The sequence below is a fragment of the Typopeltis vanoorti genome, chromosome 17 (genome assembly GCF_054136105.1).
Source record: "Typopeltis vanoorti isolate ZY-2024b chromosome 17, IOZ_Tvanoo_1.0, whole genome shotgun sequence".
NCBI classification, from domain to species: Eukaryota; Metazoa; Arthropoda; class Arachnida; order Uropygi; family Thelyphonidae; genus Typopeltis; species Typopeltis vanoorti.
In genome coordinates this window covers 68,198,570-68,221,649 of record NC_143565.1, presented here as the reverse complement: position 1 = coordinate 68,221,649, position 23,080 = coordinate 68,198,570, and the positions used below count along the sequence as shown (strand labels likewise).

Sequence of the window (23,080 nt, the reverse complement as noted above, 5' to 3'; positions counted from 1 at the left end):
GTGATGCAGCAAGCACGCACTCTCCCAACAATGCAACAAATGAAAGAACAGCTTCAAATACAACTACAACATTTTAATGCTAATTATGTATAAAGACTGTCTATGTTGTTCATAGTCTTTTAACCCTCAATGTTTAGTGTTTTTTCTTTTATAATGTCACCTGAAGAAGGCTGTTACAGGCCAAAACTAGTAGTGTGTTTATATTAAAACCTTTTTAATTAAATCTCGGTTCTAGTCATTCAATTTTTTTCATAAAACAATATATATATATATATATATATATATATCCCTTCTAAACAGAAAATTTTGCATATCTGGCAATCTCCCAAATCAAGACTACATGATCATCCCCATATTTCCTATTGAATACTGCTCTCACATTTGGAGTGGGCTCCTAAAAGCTCCCTCAATCTCTCGTATATTCCCCATATACGAGAGATTGGCTGGTCAACCTATAGTACATTAGTATATGGGTAGTGGGTTGGAAAAGGAGAAACTTGTTTACATTTGATATGAAAGCCTGTATGTTGTATTCCTTGGGAAATACGTCGGGGGAAGACTATTCCACAGTACCGCAGTAGCAGGGATGGAGGAGGAGGAAAAGAAACTTGTTCTGTGGGTTTCAAGGTGTACTGTGAAAGGATGTTGGGCAGTAGCTGTACATGTTTCAATGGGCTTAGTACAGAGTGGGAGAATTATTGATGCTGTTTCAGATGAACATTTCCCATGGAAATATTTATAGAATATACAAGTCGCAGAGACCAAGCGTCTATGTGAAAGTGAGGGGAGCAAGTTGGTGAGAGATGGGTCATTTATCAGTCTAATTGCTCTCTTCTGTATTGAGTCAAGAATTTTGAGGGAGCTTTTAGGAGCCCACTCCAAATGTGAGAGCAGTATTCAATAGCTGGGTGGATTTGTGATTTGTATAATGCTAACAGCTGTTTAGAGGTGAAGGAGCGTTTTGAGCGAAAGAGAAAACCTAGTTTTTTGGAAGCTGAGGATGCAATGGTTGTGATGTGTTTATGCCAAGAGAGTCTTGATGTCAGGGTAATTATGATAAGAGAAATCTCATCTTGTCTGGGAATTTGAGTGTTATCAAAAACAATGTTGGGGGAAAATTGTTCTTTTTTGTGAGAAACAAGACAGAACTGGTTTTTACTAGCGTTGAAGTTGATGAGGTTATCTGAGCCCCATTGAAGGATGGCTTGGAGATCAGAATTAAAGGCAGTGGTGGTTGATGTTCTGTGGGTCAAAGTGAGTTGTGTAGAGTAGAGTTTGTCAAATGAGAGGTCACTGATAACCTCTCATTTGACAAACTGAACTGAACCTTGTGGGACCCCAGCATTAGTTGGATGGTGAGAGGATAGGGAGTCATCTACCATCACACATAGTGTTCGTCCAGACAGGAAGCTGGCAATCCATCTGCAGAAGTCCTGAGACAGTCCAAATGATGGGAGTTTGCTTAGTAAGCCTTTGTGCCAAACCCAGTCAAAGGCTTTAGAGATATCAAGTGCAACTACTTAGGATTCACCGAATTTCTCCATGGCATTTGTCCAGAGATGGGTGATGTATGAGAGTGGATCTCCTGTTGATCAGTTTTGATGGAATCCGTACTGGTGGTGGTTCAATAGTTGGGTACCTTTGAGGTAGAGGAGTTGAGAATTGATGGTTTTCACCTTTAGATAGGACTGAAGTGAGTGAGATAGGGTGGTAGTTAGATGGCAGTGATTTATCACCCTTTTTTAGGAATGGGTTGAATGTGGGCCAATTTCTAGTCTTTGGGATATATACCAGTGGAGTAAGAGAGTGTGTACAGACGGCATAGGATAGGAATCAGTTCTGTTGCACAGACCTTCAGGACAATTCGAGGAATGCCATCAGGGCCAGGAGACTTTTTTGTGTCTAATTTAGCAATAGGTTTATGATATCTTTTTGACAACATGCAATGCCCCCCTGTATCCTAAAGGATACAGGAGGGCCATTGCACATTGGGCAGTTGGAATGACCGGAGGGCATTTACCATTGTCAGTTATGTGTGCATTGGCGGCAAAGTGTGAGGCTAGGAGGTTAGCTTTTTCTGTGGTTGATGTTGCAATTGAGCCATCTGGGTATGATAGAGGTGGGAGTAGTGTCAGGCAAAAATTACCCACCTATATACATTATTGTGTTTTACAGATTAGGTGACATCTGATGTCTGTGAGGAGTTAATAATTGACAAATTTCCACTTATGTGTGTTTCTATATCTATGTTTTCTCTGATAAACAAAGAATTTAGACTATTTTTCATATTGTATTTTCTATTTTTCCTCGACTAAAAATAACCCCTACCCCCAAACAGTAGCATATAAACAGTAGGGAAATATTTCACAATATATAATACGATGATATATATGACATATATAGTTTACTCTTTAGTATGGTATAGTATAGTTTGTCTACTTTCATATATAAGTGCATAATCCAGATAATGACCTTAATGTCAAGGTTAAAACTTAGTAAATACATTTAAACTGAATTTAAGTTATTATGTAACCATTAACCAATATCTGGTCCTGATGTATAACAGATTTAACTCTGTTGTGAATAAAATAAAATAAAATAAAATTTTTACCAACCCTACTATCTATTTAATATAGTGGGTTGAACAAGTCTCCTGAATTTGGAATCATCAACCAAATAAAACATATAAAATTTATATAACTTACTGCTACTAAATGACTTTGAGGAAGGTCTTTCATAGCTATCATTACTTCCTGTGACCATGACCTGTCATCTTCAAGAAGTCGTACACGAAGTATTTTGAAATACTGGTGTTCTACTAAGTAAGATGGTAGTGTTGCATATGCACCTAAACTAGTTGAAACTTTATAGTTATGCCCACTTTGTGCATGTGTGGATGAAGGCAAAAGCTTCACTTCTAGTGGCTGACTTAAACGATTTGATATGTGAAAGTGGCCATCTATAATAATCTAAAGAGAATAAAAAAAAAACCTTAAAGATACAGTACAAATTACAATAAATTTTCCAATAAATATTTAAATCATCATGAAAACTGCTTCATGATATTTTGAATAAAGCAGTTAGTAAATAAAGAAAAATATATCACAAAATATAATATAAACTAAAGTTGCCAAGAATTATATTTTTGTTTAATCCTTATTCCAGTATAAACAAACAAAGTTTGCATGTGAAGCAGCTTTATGACTAGGATACTTGTACATAGAGACTGTCAATTGCCTTAGTATCCAATAATGCAAAGTGCATATCCTTTTGGAGATGTGTAATGCTATGCATTATAGAAAGGACCACTACCCAGACCAGTTTCACACTTTATTCAGGTTTTGTCAGTAGGAGCTAGACCAAGAAGAGACACCAAGGTTGAAGTAGCGAAGAATCACATATTTCCAATACACAAGCAGTAAAAAGGTGTCTCACCTTATTATTAAAATACTCTAAATGTAATTTAGAGTAATTTAATTTAAAATCTAATTTATAACCTGGTGGAAAAAACTTTCTATAATTATCTTAAATCCAGAGTATTTTAATAATAAGGTAATACAATTTTCACTATGTGTATAAGGGAAATATATGACCTCTACATTACTTCAACCTTGGTATCTCTTCTGGATCTGGTTCCCACTTATGAGACCTCAAATTGTTCAATCTTTGATATCTGTTTCAGATATCTGGAAACAGTAGAGCATGCATTCTGCAGTAGCCCTCTTGTCCTGCATATTTGGAACAGATAATGTAATGTGTTGGGCCATTCCACTGCTTACAGCAGAACAGGTTCTTCTTTTTTTCACAATAACACATCTCCCCCACCTAGCAATGGGACGAGAATTTTGATTTTTATAATTAATGAATTAAAATACCATTTATGGTAAGTAAGGAAAAAACATAAATTTGAAAACCAGTAATATGATATACAAATGCTTCCATAATATAATATTATGTTATAGAAATTTTATTGTTCAGTCAGATGATTTTTGTAATTAGAAAGAAGCATTCTAGGAGTAACCAAATTTTTGGCTAGGTGGTGTAGACCACCCACATTATGTAATATTCACCATCTCAAGGAGATAAAATTCTGTCTATTTTTACTATGAAAAGTTTTTTAAATGGTCCATCTTCACAGCTCACTATGGTCTTGTAGGGATGACTGAGAGCAATCCCAGTCAGAGAAGGCCAACTCGATGCATTTAACTTAGATAAGACTAACCACCTGGGTATCAGTCATTTATGCACTTTAGTTTCGACTGGTTTTTTGGTTGTTCAGCTGCATGACAGTGATGAGAAATAAAAATGATTGTCTATGGCTACATGATGATATATAAAATAGCTGAAGCATTTTCTCTTTCTCTCATACTATTCATTTGTCTTTTCTTTCTCCTAATACTATCAGGCTCTCTTGCACCCCTATACTTTCTAGGCCTATGTTGAACACCCCTATACTTTTTCACCTCAATAAATGACAAAACCAGTCTGGGCAGTGCCCTTCCAATAATGCATTATACACATCCAAAAGGACGTGTGCTTTGCTTCATGAGATCCTATATATCTCTATATAGTAGCCTACTTGTGAAAATACTTCACATCAGTGGCAGCAGGTGAAAATTTTAAGTGTGTGTGTGGGGGGGGGTGCTGCATATACAAAATAAGAAACATAATTCATTTTTTCTAATCAGTAACCAATTTATTAATAAGTAAATTTACATATTAAAAAAATTTGCTCTATTAAAAATATTATTTGAAAATAAAATCCTTATCTATAATAAATAATTATGTTATTTTAACAGAATAAAATAAGATTTACCAAAAATATTTTGCCCCCACCACAAACACACACACACACCAATAATAAAAGTTTTGTATCTCACAGAAATAACAAGCACGCAATTTATCTGTAGTGACACTGCTCAACGAGTGTTGGATTCACTTGTTACGTGCAGTGACAAGTGCAAATGAATATCAGCGAGTCTAGCAGGAACTAATAGAACGTGATAATTCCGACACTGCGTTAGATCGCAGTGCATTTGTTTCATAATCTAAAGCTTTAATCAAACAATTCCAATTATTAACTACTATTCAATCAATATTGAAACATAAGCTGTAACCTTTAAAATGTTGTATTGCATTTATATAATGTTGTAAGCATTGTTATTATTTATAAACACAAACAAAATTAATTTTTTTTCATTTTTTTCTTTTCGTTGGGGGTGCTGCAGTGTCGCAGTGCTTATGTACAAGCTGCCACAACTTCACATGCAAACTTTGTTGGCTTACTTGGTTATCCAAGTAATATTCTTTATAGGATATGGAATGATAGCACTTATAAGTACAATATTTTTTGCTGTAAACAATGATCTAAAGCAGTTCATTTATCTCCCTACCAGAATTCCAACAATCCACTCACCCAACACTCTGGATCTCATCTCATCTCTTCTTAACTAGTTCTCATTCCAAGTGCTTTGCTCAGGTAACTGCTCCTCTTGTTAATTCAGATAATAATCTCATTCAAGTTTCATCTCTGGTGGAATTCCTGCAATCATTACAATCTCGTATACTCTAGTACCACAACAATGCAAAAGTGGGATGACTTACATGACTTTCACTCCTCCTTTCGATGGTCGCACTACTGTTTCAATCTTCAGATTCAGATGTTTGTTGTGGTCTTGTTACAGAAATAACCCATATTAGAATAGAAGCTTTCATTCTTCACTCTGTTCAAATTCCCACGTTATATTCTAAACAGTGGTTCTGGTTCTCCAAGAAGTGTGCCAGGAAATCCAAGGAACGCAAACAGCAGCCTATTTCAAGTGGTTTGAAATCATTATCTTCCTTCGCAGTATACATGGTTGCCTTCAACACTTTTAAAAACATCGTTCCAAGGAGTAAATGTAGAAAACAGGGCTAAATTTAGAAAATTCACTGTTTGTATCACTGGCAGTTGATCATTCTGGTACCATGTGAAAGTTGTCGGATGCAACTTTTGTTCATTTGTGCTCCCACCTTGTTTTTATCCTAATTATAGCATTGTATCATCACCTAAAGATAAGCCTAATATCGTTGCTTCATTCCTCTCTTCCAACTCCTCAAATTAATTTGTTATTTGCCTTAACATTGCCTCATGAGACAATGTTGTTATTATTATTATTATTATTATTATTATTCAGGCCTCCATGGAGTCAAAAGACTCATCGTGGGAGGTCCTTCCTAAGAAACACAAAGTCTATCAAGACTCATTGAGGGGAGGTTCCCCCCCCCCCCCCAAGAAACACAAAGCCTATCATACCACTCCTTAAACTCAGTGAAAGTACTTGCTCTCACCACTCCATCAGGCAATGCATTCCATGGTTCAACCAACCTCCATGCAAAGAAACCACTCCTCACCCTCTTCTTGCTCACAGTTTCTTTTTGTAACTTCCAGGGATGGCCTCTTGTCTTCACTCCTTCCCGCTATTCAACCAAGCGAAAGAACTCCCCAGTGTCAACCCTGTAACCACCTCTCAACAGTTTAAAAGTCTCAATCATATCACCTCTCCTTCTTCTATTCACCAAACTCTGCAGTCCACATTCCCTCAGCCGATCCTCATAACTATCATTGTACAGTCCTGAAACCATCTTTGTTATCTGCCTTTGTACCCTTTCCACAGGTAATTTATCCCCTTCAAATCCTGGAGACCAAATCTGAGAACAATAGTCCATATGTGGTCCGATCAGGGTCTTATACAACAGAATGATAACTGCAGGTGTAAACTTCTGTGGCTAATTGGTTCAAAAGATATATTTTGGTGATTACACCACATTTTTTATTACTCAGTTATACAAAATACTGAAATAATAGTTCCCGACAAGTTTTGTAAATCGTAGGATTTACATCTTAAGGGGGTAAATAGTATAACTTAAAGTTTAAACAAGAGAATTAATAAATACAAATCATAACCATCTAGCTATTCATAAACTCAAATAACAGAATGCAGATATAAAACGTTATTGACGTTGAAAAATACCGGACGATGTCACGTGTTCTTGTTCTCGTTCATACAGTCTGAGCTCAGATTGAGGTAGATTTTTTATTAGAGCTGACCACACCTGATGGAGAATTAAACTTTGGTTTTTTGTTGCATTGCGTTGGGTTTTTCAGCATATTAGCAGCTTCTTTAAATTTTCTTATATAACTTTTGTTTTCTATGTATGACATCGTCGTATTTTGCCAGAGTACATCATGCCCAGTGGAAGTGGTATGGAAAGCAAGACCCGTTTTTTTGTTCTCTTTTGTATTGTATGTCTTTTTGGTATTCAGCCATGCGTATTTCTCCAGATCCTCCTGTCTGTCCTACGTAGCAAATCCTGCAAGAGCAATATATGGTGTTCCAAAGATCTATAAGACAGATATACCTTTAAGACCCATAGTAGATGGAAGAGATTCACCGACTTCCAACTTGGCGAAATACCCCACAAAATAATTTCACAACATATAGGAAAAACATCTTCCTTCATTAAATATAGTAAACATTTCATAGAAAAAGTGAAAGATATACATATTGGTCCAATAGACATCTTCGCAAGTCTAGACATTATTAGCTTGTTTACAAACGTCCTGAGACAAGAAATTTTGAATCTCCTAGAAGACCTCTTCCCTCTGGACATCTTAAATCTCTTTAAACATTGTATAAACAATACTTTTTTTCACCTATCAAGACAGAATCTGGGAACAAAAAGAAGGACTGGCCATGGGTTCATCATTATCACCAGTATTAGCAAACTTATTTATGGAAAAATTTGAAAACAATGCTCTTAAGAATTACCATAAAAAACCAAAAATATGGCTACGCTATGTGGACGATATTTTCATCATATTCAATGGAACAACAAATGAACTTATCAATTTCAAAGATTATCTCAACAATTTGCACAGCACCATAAAATTCACTTTAGAACAAGAAAAAAAATAGAAAACTTCCTTTTCTGGATATTCTATTAGAAATTAACGAAGAAAGTAAACTCTCCTTCTCAGTATATAGGAAGCCGACAAACACTGGAAGATTTCTAAATGCAACCTCACACCATCATCCTTCACAAAAAATAAGCTTAATTAAAACTCTTCGAGACAGTGCATACAATATCTCCAGCACACAAGAAAGATGTAATGAAGAACTAAAATACTTAACACAAATCCTCCAACAGAATGGGTATGAAACAAAAACCATCAAGAGAATCCTTAAAATGCCTCCAACTAACAACACAATAAAACAGGATTACAAAAACGCAATCTCGCTTCTTTATATCAAAAATGTTACAGATAAGCTAGCCAAATTAATGAACAAACACAACATAAAAGTAGCCTTCCTTCCTGTGGAAAAAATCTCAAGATTCCTCCTACATCCACCAAAACCACCTCATCATCCTCTTAAAAAACCAGGAGTCTACAAAATCCATTGCTCTTGCGGGATTTGCTACGTAGGACAGACAGGAAGATCCGGAGAAATATGCATGGCTGAACACCAAAAAGATGTACAATACAAAAGAGAACAAAAAAGAGGTCTTGTTTTCCATACCACTTCCACTGGACATGATGTACTCTGGCAAAAAACGACGATGTCATACATAGAAAACAACAGTTATATAAGAAAATTTAAAGAAGCTGCTAATATGCTGAAAAACCCAACCCAATGCAATAAAAACCAAGGTTTAATTCTCCATCAAGTGTGGTCAGCTCTAATAAAAAATCTACCTCAATCTGAGCTCAGACTGTATGAACGAGAACAAGAACACGTGACATCGTCCAGTATTGTTCAACGTCAATAATGTTTTATATCTGCATTCTGTTATTTGAGTTTATGAATAGCTAGATGGTTATGATTTGTATTTATTAATTCTCTTGTTTAAACTTTAAGTTATACTATTTACCCCCTGAAGATGTAAATCCTATGATTTATGAAACTTGTCGGGAACTATTATTTCAGTATTTTGTATAACTGAATAATAAAAAATGTGGTGTAATCAACGAAATATATCTTTTGGAATGGTAACTGTTTTATCTCTGTAGGTCAGTGTCCTTCTCATTATTGCAGCAATCCTCTGTGTTACCTTCACAAAAGTAGTGCAATATGTTCCCTAAATTTCAGGTTTCTATCGATCATCAACTCCAGATCTCTTATCTCCCCTACTTTCTCCAGTATAACTCCTCCCATAGAGTATGCAGTGTCCCATCGATGTTTCCCAAACCTCAAGACCTTACATTGTGCTGCATTAAACCGATACCCCCATTCATTTCCCCATCTATCTAGCTTATTCAAATCCTCTTGCAGGGCTGCCGCATCTGCACTATTACTAATAATCCTTCCCAACTTTGCATCATCTACAAACAACTGAATATTCCCTTGCAATCCACTGACAATGTCATTGATATAAAGGTTAAACAATGTAGGTCCCAGTACTGAGCCCTGTGGACCCCACTTGTAACCCTCTGCTTCCTTGAAACTGCCCCACCATACACAACTCTCTGATACCTATCGGACAGCCAATCCTGAATCCAGTTGACCAATCTGACATCCAGACCCATGTGCTACAACTTAATTTTCTGGATTTTGTTAAGGTAAAGCCTTTGGTTAGAACATCAGAAGAATCTTGAAAAAACTGGATATCACAAAGGCAAGTGGTCTGTTTATTCTTCAGTGCTGTTCAAAGAAAACTGGATTTGTTGTTTTTCTGCTTTGCTTTTTTGTGCATCCATTGTGTTCAAGGTTCTAGTGGGTGGTATATCTTCCCTTAATTTTCTGGATTTTGTCACAGACTTTAGGAGAGTCTGTGACAAAATACATCAGGCATAAGGAGAACAACAAATGTTGTTCTCCTTATGCCTGATGTATTTTGGATACAGGATTCCTTCTGACTCTGGATTATTTGCTTGAGCACATTTGAAAGCAATGAGGTTTGCAGTTGTGGAGTATCTATAGAAAATACTCCAAGCCTTCTTCTGAGCTTCATCAGCTGCTGCTGTGCAATTGTCATTCCAATGATGATGAGGAAGTGAGGTAGTTAGCATGTGCAAGTATGCAAAATTTTGCATCTTTTTCATTGTTTTGCATCATTAATTGGGCCAGTGGCATATTTAGGTATAGGCCATATAGGCCCAGGCCTAGACCGGCAAAAATTTCCAGGCTCTCATTTTTGTAATTATAACATGATCCTTATATGACGCATCTACTCACAAGTAGAGAAATATTTTTCTTTTCCTCATTGTAAGTTTAGTCTGCAAGCATATTGGCATGTAATCAGATTCTGCATAACTATACAGACCAAGACACGTGCATGGAAAGCTACTGTATTGTTGTCAGTAACATGACATAAAAGCAATAGGGAATGCGGTCAGGAGAGATTGATGCTAATTAATTATGTGTCGGTATTATTCTTACTAACTGTAACAATTTTTCCTTCTTTATTATTTCGAATTCAAATTAAGATTGTTAATTGTTGCCCTTCCTTCAACTCTTTAGTTCAGTATCCTGATATCTTTGTGGCAGTTAAGACGTGCTAAATCTGAAATTATTTTTAGAGTTTTCAGTGCCCTTGTCATATGTTGTCATTAGAGTGGAGATAATACTGTTTTATTGGTTTGCTTTTAAAAAGTTATAAATTGTGTAAATCATTGCGATACTTCCTGTGTGGTTTAAATTACTATTTAAATTTTAAAACAGGAGTGATGGTAGAAAGCGATTTAGTGGTAGTGAATATAAGAATAGGAGAAAAGAAAAGGAAGTGAAAATTAACAAAGTAGTATCAAAGACAAGAAAACTAGACAGTTTTTTGCGACGGTATCTGCTAATAGTAATTGTGATTTGGAAAAAGAACAAGAAGTGGCTGAGGAGACAGAAATTGAATCTGTTTCAAATGACATGCCTACAACAAATCCCAACAATTTGGCAGCACAGGTGATAGTGAATAATAACCCAGCGGAGTGGATTCTAAATCATGTAACATGCGAGTATATCGCAGTTAATGGGTTTCCACAAAATTTAGATAGTGATCTTTCAAAATCACGAAGAGCTTATCCTTACAAAGTAAGACACGTTTCTAAGAAACTCATTGAGCCGAATCTGATTAATGGCAAAAAAATAATAAGAGATTTTCTTGTTTACTCTCCTAGTACCGGAAAGATCTTCTGTGCGCCTTGTCGCCTTTTTGGTGGAGGGGAAGCTGACAATAGTCACTTTGTCAGTAAATTTAATGACTGGAAAAATACAGAAGCACGAGTGAGTCATCGCGAGAAAACAACTAGTCATATGAACTGTCTGATAGCTCTGAAACAAAGAGCAAATTTTGCAGGGAGAATTGACTTACAAATAACTCAGCAACTGGAAGAAGAAATTAAGTACTGGAAGGCGGTGTTAAAAGTAGTTGCAGTTGTAAAAACATTTGTTTTTATTTTAATTGCAGTTGTAAAGGGAAGGGATGACATTTTCGGTTCCATGCATAATGGAAATGTAATGATGTGTCTAGAGTTAATTAGTGAATGTGACCCCTTTCTTGCTGAGCACATTGCCGAAAGCAGGAAAAAAAGGAAAATGTTTCGTTTCCTATCTTCCTTTGCCACGTATGAGGAATTTATTAATTAAAATAATGGGTGGGAAAGTAATCAAATTTATTGTGGAAGAACTTAAAATAGCTAAGTACTACTGCAGAAGTGTTGACTCAACACCGGACATGTCTCATGTTGATCAGCTGTCCTTCATTGTACGATGTGTGAAAGAACATGGAACTCCTGTGGAGCGTTTCTTGCATTTCATTCCTAACGTAAGTCACAAATCTGAAGAGTTACAAGAGGTGGTTGGGATTTCATTACACGAGCTTGGAATTGATGTAACAAATTGCAGAGGGCAGGCATATGATAATGCCAGTAACAAGTAACATGTCAGGCAAGTACACAGGATGGCAAGCAAGAATTCTTGAAATAAATCCATTGGCAGAATTCACACCGTGCGCTGGACATTCTCTGTCTCTAATTGGTACCTGCCTGCTGAATCCTGTCGGTACCCTTCTGCATTTTTTGATGTCTTTCATAAACTGTATGTATTTTTCATATCTTCAACAAATCGGTGGAGTGTTCTAAGAAAGCACATGAAAACTTTTGCAAAGGTAATCAAATGTCCTTCGCTTACTCATTGGTCAGCTCGTGATGATGCCTGTCAGAGTCTTCATGAGGGATGGAAGGAAATAATTTCCACTTTGTCCGAAACTGAAAATGACACTACCCAGAAGAAAGTTACGTGATGTGAAGCAAGTGGGATTCTACGGCAACTTCAGTCACTGGAGGTTGGGATCATGACCTGACTATGGGGTGATATTCTCACAAGAATGAATGCCACAAGCAAGAAATTACAAAGTGTAAACATTGATATGTGTGTGAACTGTACGGGTCCCTCAAAGAATATTTCAAAGAACTAGAGTTACTCTATGAATCCTATGAAGAACAGGGCAAAAAACTTAGTGGAGTTGACTTGTATGAGGAAGAGAAAAAGCCCACCAGGTTTTTTGTCCTGGTGGGCAAATGAAAAGGACAGCGTAGATGAAAGTAACGAAAATGAAGACGAGTACAATCCATCAGTCAATTTCAAAACCGATACTTATGACACAATTTTGCACAGTCTCTCATTCGAAATGAATCAAAGAAAAGTGTTGTATGAACCTCTCGAAGGAGTTCTGGTTTCTCACAACAATGAATGTGATATGTGAAAAGGACGTCATAAAAGGGTCAAAAAAACTTCAAGGACACTTTTCGACTGATATTGAACCTGAATTTGTAAATGAATGTCTGCACTTCAGAGTGCACCTGAAATCAAATGGTTTAGAAATAAAATAAATACATTACTACAACTTTCACAGAAAATTCGACATGAAGCCATATAGTGTATACAGGGTGTTCGGGATAAATTTGACAGTTTCGTAAGGAAAAAGAAAATCTTCTTTGTATCTATTAAATTTAATGAATTGACAAAAAAACATTACAGGCAGAGTTAATTACAATACTATCAACAAGATTTACTCAAAATAACCACCATTAGCATCGATCACAGCTTCAATTCTGCTTCGGAACCTCGAACAAGCTGATGCTACAGTCTCCCTGGGAAGGGCCGCAAAAACTGTTTTAATTTTATCCATTAACTGGGCTTTTGTATTACTGGAAGTGCGATTGGTGTCTTTTTCAACTGCGCCCCATACAAAATAATCCATGGGGTTAAGGTCTGGGGAGTTTGGAGGCCAAACATTTGGACTGGTGAAGTCATAGAAATTTTCAGACAACCATTTTTGACTTTTCCCAGAGGTGTGGCAAGGGGCCGAATCCTGCTGCCATACATACGGCCTACCATTGGCTACCCTTGTTATCCAGGGCTTGACTACAGTTAGCAACTCCACGAACAAAGCCCGAATTCCAATGCCAGGGTTCTTCAACACCTGTTCCTGCAGATTTGCGAGGAATTCTGCTGTACGAACGCAATCAGATCGTCTGCTAGGGATCTTTCTTCTTGCTACATCCTCGTAGTCACCATTGCAAGTCTCTAGTTCATGCCTGATTGTTTTTACTGTATTCAGGGAGCATTGGGCAGCAGTCGTAATATCCTTATTTTGATGGCGGGCACGAATCATCATGATACAAGTTATTCTCTTCCATGATTCAGGTGGGTTCCAGCTATCCATCCTTTCTGACATCTTGTATATGAATGAAGAAGGGTCCAAACTTTTAAATGAAGAGAAGTGTGTGTTAATACATGTAACTTACGGAAAAATATAATTAATTATAAATATGTCAAATTTATCCCGAACACCCTGTATATATATATCCCAATCTGGACATTGCTGTTATGATTTTTCTGTGTAAGATGGCAACATGCTCAGCTGAATGATCGTTTTCCACCTTCAAAAGATTGAAGGACTTCCATAGAACAACTATGACAGAAGAAAGGCTCAACAGCTTGGCAGTTCTACAAATTGAGAGAGATATTACAAGGGCACTGGAATATGAGGATGTGATAAATACCTTCGCCGAGCGAGCAGCAAGACGTAGAATATTCTAGGACATTTTGGGTGAGTCATAATATATACATATATATATATATATTTATATTATGAATTTATGATATAAATAGGTTATGCATGTAAATTAACATATTCATTAAATATGAGGGGTGGCACTTTCTGCAGGCCTAGGGGCGGGAAATACCTAAATACGCCACTGAACTGGGGAATCATGCACATGATGAAGTGCATGGTTGCCAATGCAGAAAAGTGGATATCACGGGAAAGTGATCACTCACAAATAAGTTCTTGTCAGTTTCCCACCTAAAGAAATGGAAAAGGGAGGCTGAGCAGATAGTTAAGTCTATGGCAGTGAATATTTTGGAAAGGCACATGGAAGAAGGTGGTGTTGGTTCCTGTATTTAGGAGGGAGAGGTTATTATTGAGGAGCATATGCTCAACAGTACTTCATCTGATGTTTGTTTAAGCACTACAGTGGTATGTCAGTGGAAATCCTCCCCCTTTCAATTCCATTGAAAGAGGGATGGCATCTGCAATATGATATCATCAAGGTCATCTTGAGGACTATCGGTAGTAGGAGGAACATAGATGCAGCCTACTGTTGTTAGTTCTGACAGAGTTGGATAGAAACTGCTTCTATGTTCATATTGAAGTGGGATTTGCTGGAAGGGGATAAGGTTGCCCACACGAATGGCAACTCCTCCATGATCTCCTGTCCTATCTTTATGAATGATTGTAGTATACCATAATACCAAATTGTTTCTCAGCTTTAGATATGTTGCCTGCAGACAAAAGCATAGCATTTATACTTCTGCAAGAGGGAATTGATGTCATCAATGCTTTGATGGAATCCACAACAATTCTATTGTAGGAATGTTTCTATTATTTATTTTCATTTTTTGGTGGTATCATTGGGCTTCCTGTGTTGAGCAATTTTGTTTTCATTGGCCTTGGAGTTTTGATTTTTTGAGAATTGAAGACAGTCAGTACTATCACTTCTTCTTCATCAGGAAAAATATCTAAAAACATTGTCAAATTCTACTTCCTCTAGGTACATGAATTGTTTTATCTTTGGGGGGGGGGAACATGGATACCAACAACAGATGGTATCCATGCCATCTGTTGTTGATGGCCCATTTATTAAAGGGTCTCAAGCATGTTTCAGCCCCTCTGTGGTGCCCATTCTATTATCTTTTTTATTAGTGAATTTTCATGTAGGGTCCATATCAATTTTTCTCATGCACTATGGAAATGGGGGGGAGCATTCATAATTGTAAGAAGGCATAGGATTAACATACTGGAGCCAACTAAAGTTTTGCACACAGGTGGTGGAAACTACTGGCACGCCCCTGGTGGGGATAACTCTATATGGTATTCCTCCAATAGATGTTGTATTGTACAATGTAGCTTTTCTGATTGTGTCTTAGTTGATGCTTCAATAACTATATCTCTTCGATGGAGCTTCTTTACAGTCTTTGGAGATCCTGCCAACTCTTCCAAACCCTTCTGGATGAAGAAGGGTGACATTTTTCCAAGATGACATTTCCTTGAAATTAGCAAGAAAAGTGATGCACTAATTGCAGCTTCTGATGTTTTCTCCTCATTATTCTGATTATTTGTTGGTTTTTTTTTTTTTAGTTTCATGACATGGCTGGGACTTGTTCATGGGGCCCTGATAAACAAGGGGTTGAAGAAATGTTCATTCTCGTGAATTTTGTTCAACACCAGAACTCTCCCCACTCTGTGGTAAGCAATGACCGAACTCAGGGCTGCACACCAGGGCTACTAGCCACTATATGGACATCATAGCAAGCTTTTGGCCCTGTCCCCAAGACCATGGACAAAGAGACTTACTGTGACACCCCTTGACTATTGCCGACCAGCCCAGTAGACGAATGATTCTGACTGAGCTATCTAGAATCACCTATCTTGCTAAAGCAGAAGCTGAAGTAGTGCAAGACTACTGGGATCCCACTTTTCTGGATGTTCATGGATTGCACTGACAGCAAACATAGTAGCAAGGTCACTGGATCCCAGTGATGGAGGTCTAGAAGAGAAGATATGACTAAAAATCCTATTTATAGTTTTGGGAATGACAGCCCACTCCACTTGTCCTGATCATATGACAAACCCTGAAATGCTCAAACATCTCAGCTTCAAGATCTGTAATAAGTGCCTGGAACACTGATCTCTACAGTATCCTTGAGTGGGGTGAAAACAACCTAGTTAACTTCAATGCTTCCAAAAAACAGTTTTGCTCATTTTTCTCACAAAAAAACACTCAGATCTTCAACACTTACTTTTGATAACGCTTGGCTCAATAGTCGAGACCAAATCTCTCTTCTCAGACTGACTTTTACTATCAACCTTTCCTGGCATAATCATATCACTTCCAGCATTGGCATAATCATATCACTTCCTTTTCAATCAATTACTTACTCTCTAGAGATTCCAAATCCAGCCAACCTTAGAATACTACTCTCATATTTGTGTGGTGGACCTAAGACTTCCCTAAAAATTCTTGATGCTGTTTGGCAAAGGGCAGTTCAGTTGATTAATGACAAAAGACTTTCTTTGGACACTTTCTCATAGAAGATCAATTTCTGTATTGTGCCTCTTCTACAGACGTTTCCATTGCTGGTTTTCAGCAGAACTAGCATCCATTATGCCTTCCATTTCTGCCAGATCTATAGGAACTCGAGCAACAGCTGCTAAACATCTCTTTACAACTGAACTGCATACTCATTGAACCTACCTTGGAATACTTGGAGCTCCAAGTCATCTTTCAATTCATCCACCTCAGTTCTGTGGACCAGCCACCCCTTAAGCATTTCCAAAAGATTACAACAGTTTAAGAAAAATATTAACAGATTACTCTGCTTCAAACTCTCACCCACACATGCCAGTTATTTGCTATAAACCCTGCTGCCTCATGTGTGGGAATAATATATAGAATACAACAAAATAACTTAAAAAATAAAATATATATAAAAAACATTAAAATAAAAAATGAATACTTCTTGAGAAATATAATTTAAAACATCTTTTTAATGTGCCACCCCTCCTTTTTTTTTTTTACTAATGCAGTAAAAAATAAAGCCACAGCAATAAGTTATTTCAAATGGCTACTATCATGTTTACTGTACTTTTGTACAGTACTGTACAAAATGAGGATAATTAATAATACTTGTAGAAATATAAATAATTTTAATTAAAGTCAAATACCTATGCAAAGAATTGTTTAAGGAGAAAAGCAAGACAAGTGACATTGGCTTTTGAGCCATTATCCAATCCTTCCTATAGTGAGCCTGTTAATATACCCAGATACTTCTTCTTCTTCTTATTGTGCTATCTTCTATCGAAGGTCAGCGACCATCTTGGCGAACAAACTGCGCTCTTGTGCTAATCTGAGCAGTTGTGCACTGCTCTTTCCTATCCACGTTTTGATGGTCAAACCATGATATTCTTTTTCTTCCTCTAGTTCCTTTGCCACCAATTCTTCCTACCAAAATAGTTTGTAGAAGTTGGTATTTGCTGTTTCTCATGATGTGTCCAAGATATGATGTTTTCGTTTCTTGATTATTTGTACAAGATGTTTAGCTTTGCCAATGGATTTTAAGACATCTTCATTGGTAATTTTTTCTGTCCATGATATCTTTAGCATTCTTCTGTATAGCCACATCTCAAAGGCTTCGATTTTCTTGATGGTTGTTGCCTTCAATGTCCATGTTTCAACTCCATAGAGCAGAATAGACCACACGTAGCATTTCAGCATTCGGCATCTGACTTCCATGTTTAGGTCTTTATTGCAGAATAGTGTTCTCATTTTCATGAAGGACTGCCATGCAACTTCAATCCTTGTCTTTATATTTATTTCTGGATCCCACCGTTCATTAAGCCAGCAACCAAGATATTTATATCTTGACACTTGATCAATATTTTTCCCATTGAGTGTCAGTTTCATTGATGAGGCTGGATGTTTGCCGATGATCATGTATTTTGTCTTGTTGATGCTTATATTTATTCCCATTCTTTGGCTTTCTATGTATACTCTGTCAACGAGTTTTTGGAGATCCATAATGTTATCTGCAATTAGCACGGTGTCATCTGCATATCGTAGGTTGTTAACAATCTTTCCATTTATTGTGATTCGCTCTGGACATTCTTCCAATGCTTTTTTAAAGATTACCTCTGCATATATGTTGAACAGGAGTGGTGAGAGCACACATCCTTGTCTCACTCCTCTTTTGATGTTAATATCACTGGTGGTAATGTTGTCTAATTGAACGGTAGCTGACTGATTCCAATACAGATTTGTTATTAGTCTTATGTCTTGTTCGTCTAGCCTTATTTGTTGAAGGATTTCTAGTAAGTTGGTGTGTCTGACTTTGTCAAATGCTTTTTCAAAATCTATGAAACACATAAAGACAGATTTCTGTTTTTCTATGCATTTTTGTATCAATATTTGGGTACAGAAAAGGGCCTCTCTAGTACCAAAACCATTCAGAAAGCCGAATTGTGTTTCACTTAGAGTTTCTTCACTTTTTCTATAAATGCGATTCTGAATTACTTTCAAAAATATTTTTAATGTTTGGCTCATTAGACTAATAAGTCTGAAGTCACCACAGGAATTCGCTTTGGGTTTCTTTGGGATAGTGATAAATGTAGATTTGAGCCAATCTGATGGAAATTCATCACTTTCATATATTTTATTAAATAGTTTTTCAAGAAGTTTGATGTTATCTGGTTCGATTAATTTTAAAAATTCTGTTTGCACACCATCTGGTCCACTGGCTTTTCCTGTTTTACTTGTTTGTATAGCATTCTCTATTTCGCATTTCATGATTGCTGGTCCTTGAATGTTATCTTTTATATTTATAGGCTTCTGTTTAGTATCATTGAAAAGTTCTGTTACATATTTTATCCAAATCTGTGCTTTATTCTCTTCTTCTAGAACTATTTTTCCATTTTCGTCTCTTAGAGACACTATTTGCTTTTTCCTCAGTTTTCCGGAAATTTCGTTGATTTTCTTATACAGATTGAAATTATCATGTTGTTTCTGAAGCAGTTCAATTTCAGTACATAAATTTTTCATCCAATTTTCCTTGGCTTCTTTTATTTTTTTCTTGATGATGTTATGTGTTTCTGTATACCTGGCTAGGTCTTTGTTTTTATACATTCTTCTTGTATCAATAAGAGAAAGAATCTCATCTGTCATCCATTCCTGTTGTTATATATTATTCACATAACCTACTTCTTCAATACTTGTTGTTACGATGGCATTCTTTAAGCTATTCCAAAGAGATTCCACACTTTTATTTTTTTCTATGTTAATCTGTTGTAATAGCAGGTTAAGCTGTGTCTTGGCACTTTTATTTATGTTCGGGTCTTTCAGTTTTTCTACATCAATTTTCTTTTTCTTCTTTTGTGATTTTTTAGCTGATTTTAATCTAAGACGTACTTCTGCAACTATGGGATTGTGGTCTGATGAGATATCTGCTCCAGGATAAGTCTTTGCACTCTTTATACTACTGTGGAATCTTTTATTTATCAGTATATAATCAATTTGATTTCTGACAATATTATGTTGGTTATCTTGAGGCGATTTCCAAGTGTACAGTCTTCTGGGTGGAAGTTTAAACCAGGTATTTGCTATTGTTAGATCTTCTTCCTGACAGAATTGGACTAGGCGATCTCCTCTGTCATTTCTGGTGCCTAAGCCATGTTCGCCAACAATTTCTCCATCACCCCCTCTTCCCACTTTTGCATTGAAGTCACCCATCACTATGTTTATATTATGTTTCTTTGTTAGGTTTTTAATCTCTTTTAGGTGTTCATAAAACTGTTCAACATCTTCTTCACTTTTGTCAGCTGTGAGTGCATAAGCTTGGATGATATTTATGTTAATGGGGTTTCCCTTAAGTTGTAACAGCATTATCCTTTCAGAAAATGGATACTAAAATGTCCCAGATACTAAAATGTCATAATGATGTTTCAGCCGAAGCACTGCCTAGTTAAACAGGAACCTCCTGATAATTTTGATCATTAAACAGGATGCATACTGAAAAAGTGCTTAGTGAAACTTCATCAAATATCAAAAGAAGCACCAATGAAAATGAGTTGGAGCTCAGAGAGGAATTTAGAGAAATGCAATATCAACATAACTGATGTTACCAAGATAAAGAGAGAACTAAAGCAGGTGATCAGTCTATAGTTTTCAACATTAAATATAAACTTTCTGAGTAGCATGCAATTTCAAATAGTACTGTGGGCAATTTTGAGATGTAAAACTGAAATTTTCAACTCATTTGTGTTTATGGTTTCGATGAAAGTACTTGAAGTGAAGAGGAATTTTTCTGAGTCACTGGAAAGAAAAGTTGACACAATGAAAAGTAAAAAGCTGCTTCTTGGAGATCCACACAACATAATAGGAAATGAATTGCATATAGGAATGCTTTACAGAAATCTGGAGAAAAAGACAAAACTAATAACAATATGTTAGTATTACTTCAGGACATCCAGGAAGTCAGAAGACTAATCACAGGAGGCCAATCTCTGTTTACAGACCACAGCATGCATCATACTTTAGCATGAATACATCCAGCATAGGAGGCCTGATTACATACTCATCCAAGACATTTCACTCATTCACTACTCTCCCTGCAAAAAAACTACTTTTCTTGGAAGTTTTTTCCGCTTGATTAGACTATAATAAATTTAGTTTAATCCTTTATCCAAGTGTAAGCAAACAAAGTTTGTGCCTGAAGTATCTTCAGGACTGAGGCAACTCGTGGTAAAGGTGGACACGAGTTGCCTCAGTACTGAAGATACTTCAGGTGAAAACTTTGTTTGCTTACACTTGGATAAAGGATTAAACTAAATTTATTATAGTCTAACCAAGTGGAAGTTAGACTATAATAAATTTAGTTTAATCCTTTATCCAAGTGTAAGCAAACAAAGTTTTCACCTGAAGTATCTTCAGTACTGAGGCAACTCGTGTCCACCTTTACCACGAGTTGCCTCAGTCCTGAAGATACTTCCAACATCTTTCTCTAAATCCAGAGTAATTTAATAATAAGGTGAGACACCTTTTGGAAACTCATATAGGTAAATATGACTTCTCCATTGCTTCCACCTTGGTATCATCACCTCTGGGTCTGGCTCCCACTGACGAGACCTCAATAAAGGTCAAAACCGGTGTGGGTAGTGGCCGTTCCTTTAATGCATAGCATTATACATGTCCACAAGGAGATGTGCTTTGCATTATGGGAGATACTAAGACAAGGAGTGATGAGCACTTGATCCACCTTTACCACGAGTTGCCTTAGGCCTGAAGATACTTCAGGTGCAAACTTTGTTTACTTACACTTGGATAAAGGATTAAACTAAATTTATTAAAATCTACTTTTCCTTTCCTTACTCACATGACTCTTATACAATTTCAAGTAATGATCTATTATTCTTCCCTTAGTTATCGTCCAATACAATATATCCCCTTTATTTAGCTGATAGACTTCTCCCACTATTTCATATGTCTGAAGCTTATTATCTCTTCCTCTTCTCACCAAGCTCTGCAGAACACATTTTCTTAATTGTCCTCATACTGAACCTTCCAGAATATTGAGACATTTTTGTCACTACAATTGCACTCTTGCAATTATTTCCCTATTCTTCAGCTGTTATCCCTCAACTGATGTATGTGCAGCACTTATTGAATATGAGTTCACAAGAATATCATCTTTGTCAAAAATGAAATTATCACATGTCTTCATCTTCATTATGGATCAGAATGAAAGCTATGTTTGTAGTCAAAGTGCACACAAATGGTCTTCTAATGCAAATGCATGTGGCCAAGGAGAAATATGGTTAAAAGTTCGATGGAACTCTCTTTCTATGATCCTTATACAGGCAGTCTCAGGTTATGGACAAGATACATTCCTGAGAACGACTTTAGGTCAGATTGAATGTAACTCGGATCCCTGATGAACAGCACATATATGATAATAATAATACTTTAATGGCTCATATGTGGCAATAATAATACAGTGCAATACTATAATAATACCCCTGTACTGTAATAATAAGCTACAGAAACTATTGTACTCTTTCTTTTAATTCAAACAAGCAGAACATAAAAACAAACTAACACAAAAAGTTTAGATAGGAGATAAGAGAAATTTCAAAAGAAATATTAAACATTAACACTCACTTTTCGTTGCATCAAGGGGGGGGGGGGGCGCTTAAGGGTCAAAGCTGTATAACTGAGAGAAGACCTCCACATCGCCTTTAAAGGAATGCAGAGAACCGACCAGGACTTCTGACCAAATGTCCAATCCTCACAACTTCTTTGGTGCCCTGTTAGGTATCTACATGGATACTGAACGAATGAGGATGGGCTGGCAATCAATTTGGAATTTAGCCAACTAAATTGTATTCTTATTGGCTTAAACCACAATATTAAATTATGGTACAACATGACAGAATTTCATGCCAGCTGTGGCATCACCTGGTTAAACAACGCACCTATTGTTTTTGCCAGGAAACCAGGGAAAAAAACAGCGAAAAGTCAGCTACTGCAACAAATCCTAAAACACACCCCAACTCAATATCACCAGAGTTCAAGATCGGTATCAACATAAGAAGCCTGAATGGCAAAGAAATGGAGCTGGCTGAGGAATTGGATAAGTACCAGATCAAAATAATAGGGGTGACTGAAACAAAAAGACAAAAACTGGTGAGATCTTTCTGAGCAATAAATACAATGGCAATCAACGAAAAGAAGAAGTAACAATAGTATTCAACATGTGGTGAGGTTGTGTGCAAGGATAGAAAAAACAGGCAGTGAAGGAAAAGAAGAAAGCATATCAAAAGTTCCTGGCAAATAAGTCAGCTTGTGCTCTCAGAGAATACAGATGTAAAAAAGCTAAACACTGAGTAAAAATTAGCTAAACAAAAGTCATGGGAAGACTTACGGTAAGAACATAGAAAATAAATATCAAGAAGTCGCAAGATATTTGGAGGTTGTTGAAGAAGCTCAGAA

The 23,080-nt window shown here is 36.6% G+C and overlaps 1 protein-coding gene across 1 annotated transcript in view; it reads right to left on the bottom strand.

The window, feature by feature from the left end:
* The window catches only part of Vps13B (vacuolar protein sorting 13B), a 1,316,993-nt gene that overhangs the window by 427,350 nt on the left and 866,563 nt on the right, over positions 1 to 23,080 (bottom strand). Inside the window, exon 35 of the mRNA XM_090406926.1 lies at positions 2,706 to 2,969. Within this exon, the coding sequence (XP_090263052.1) occupies positions 2,706 to 2,969 (264 nt within the window). The remainder of the gene's footprint in view (positions 1 to 2,705; positions 2,970 to 23,080) is intronic.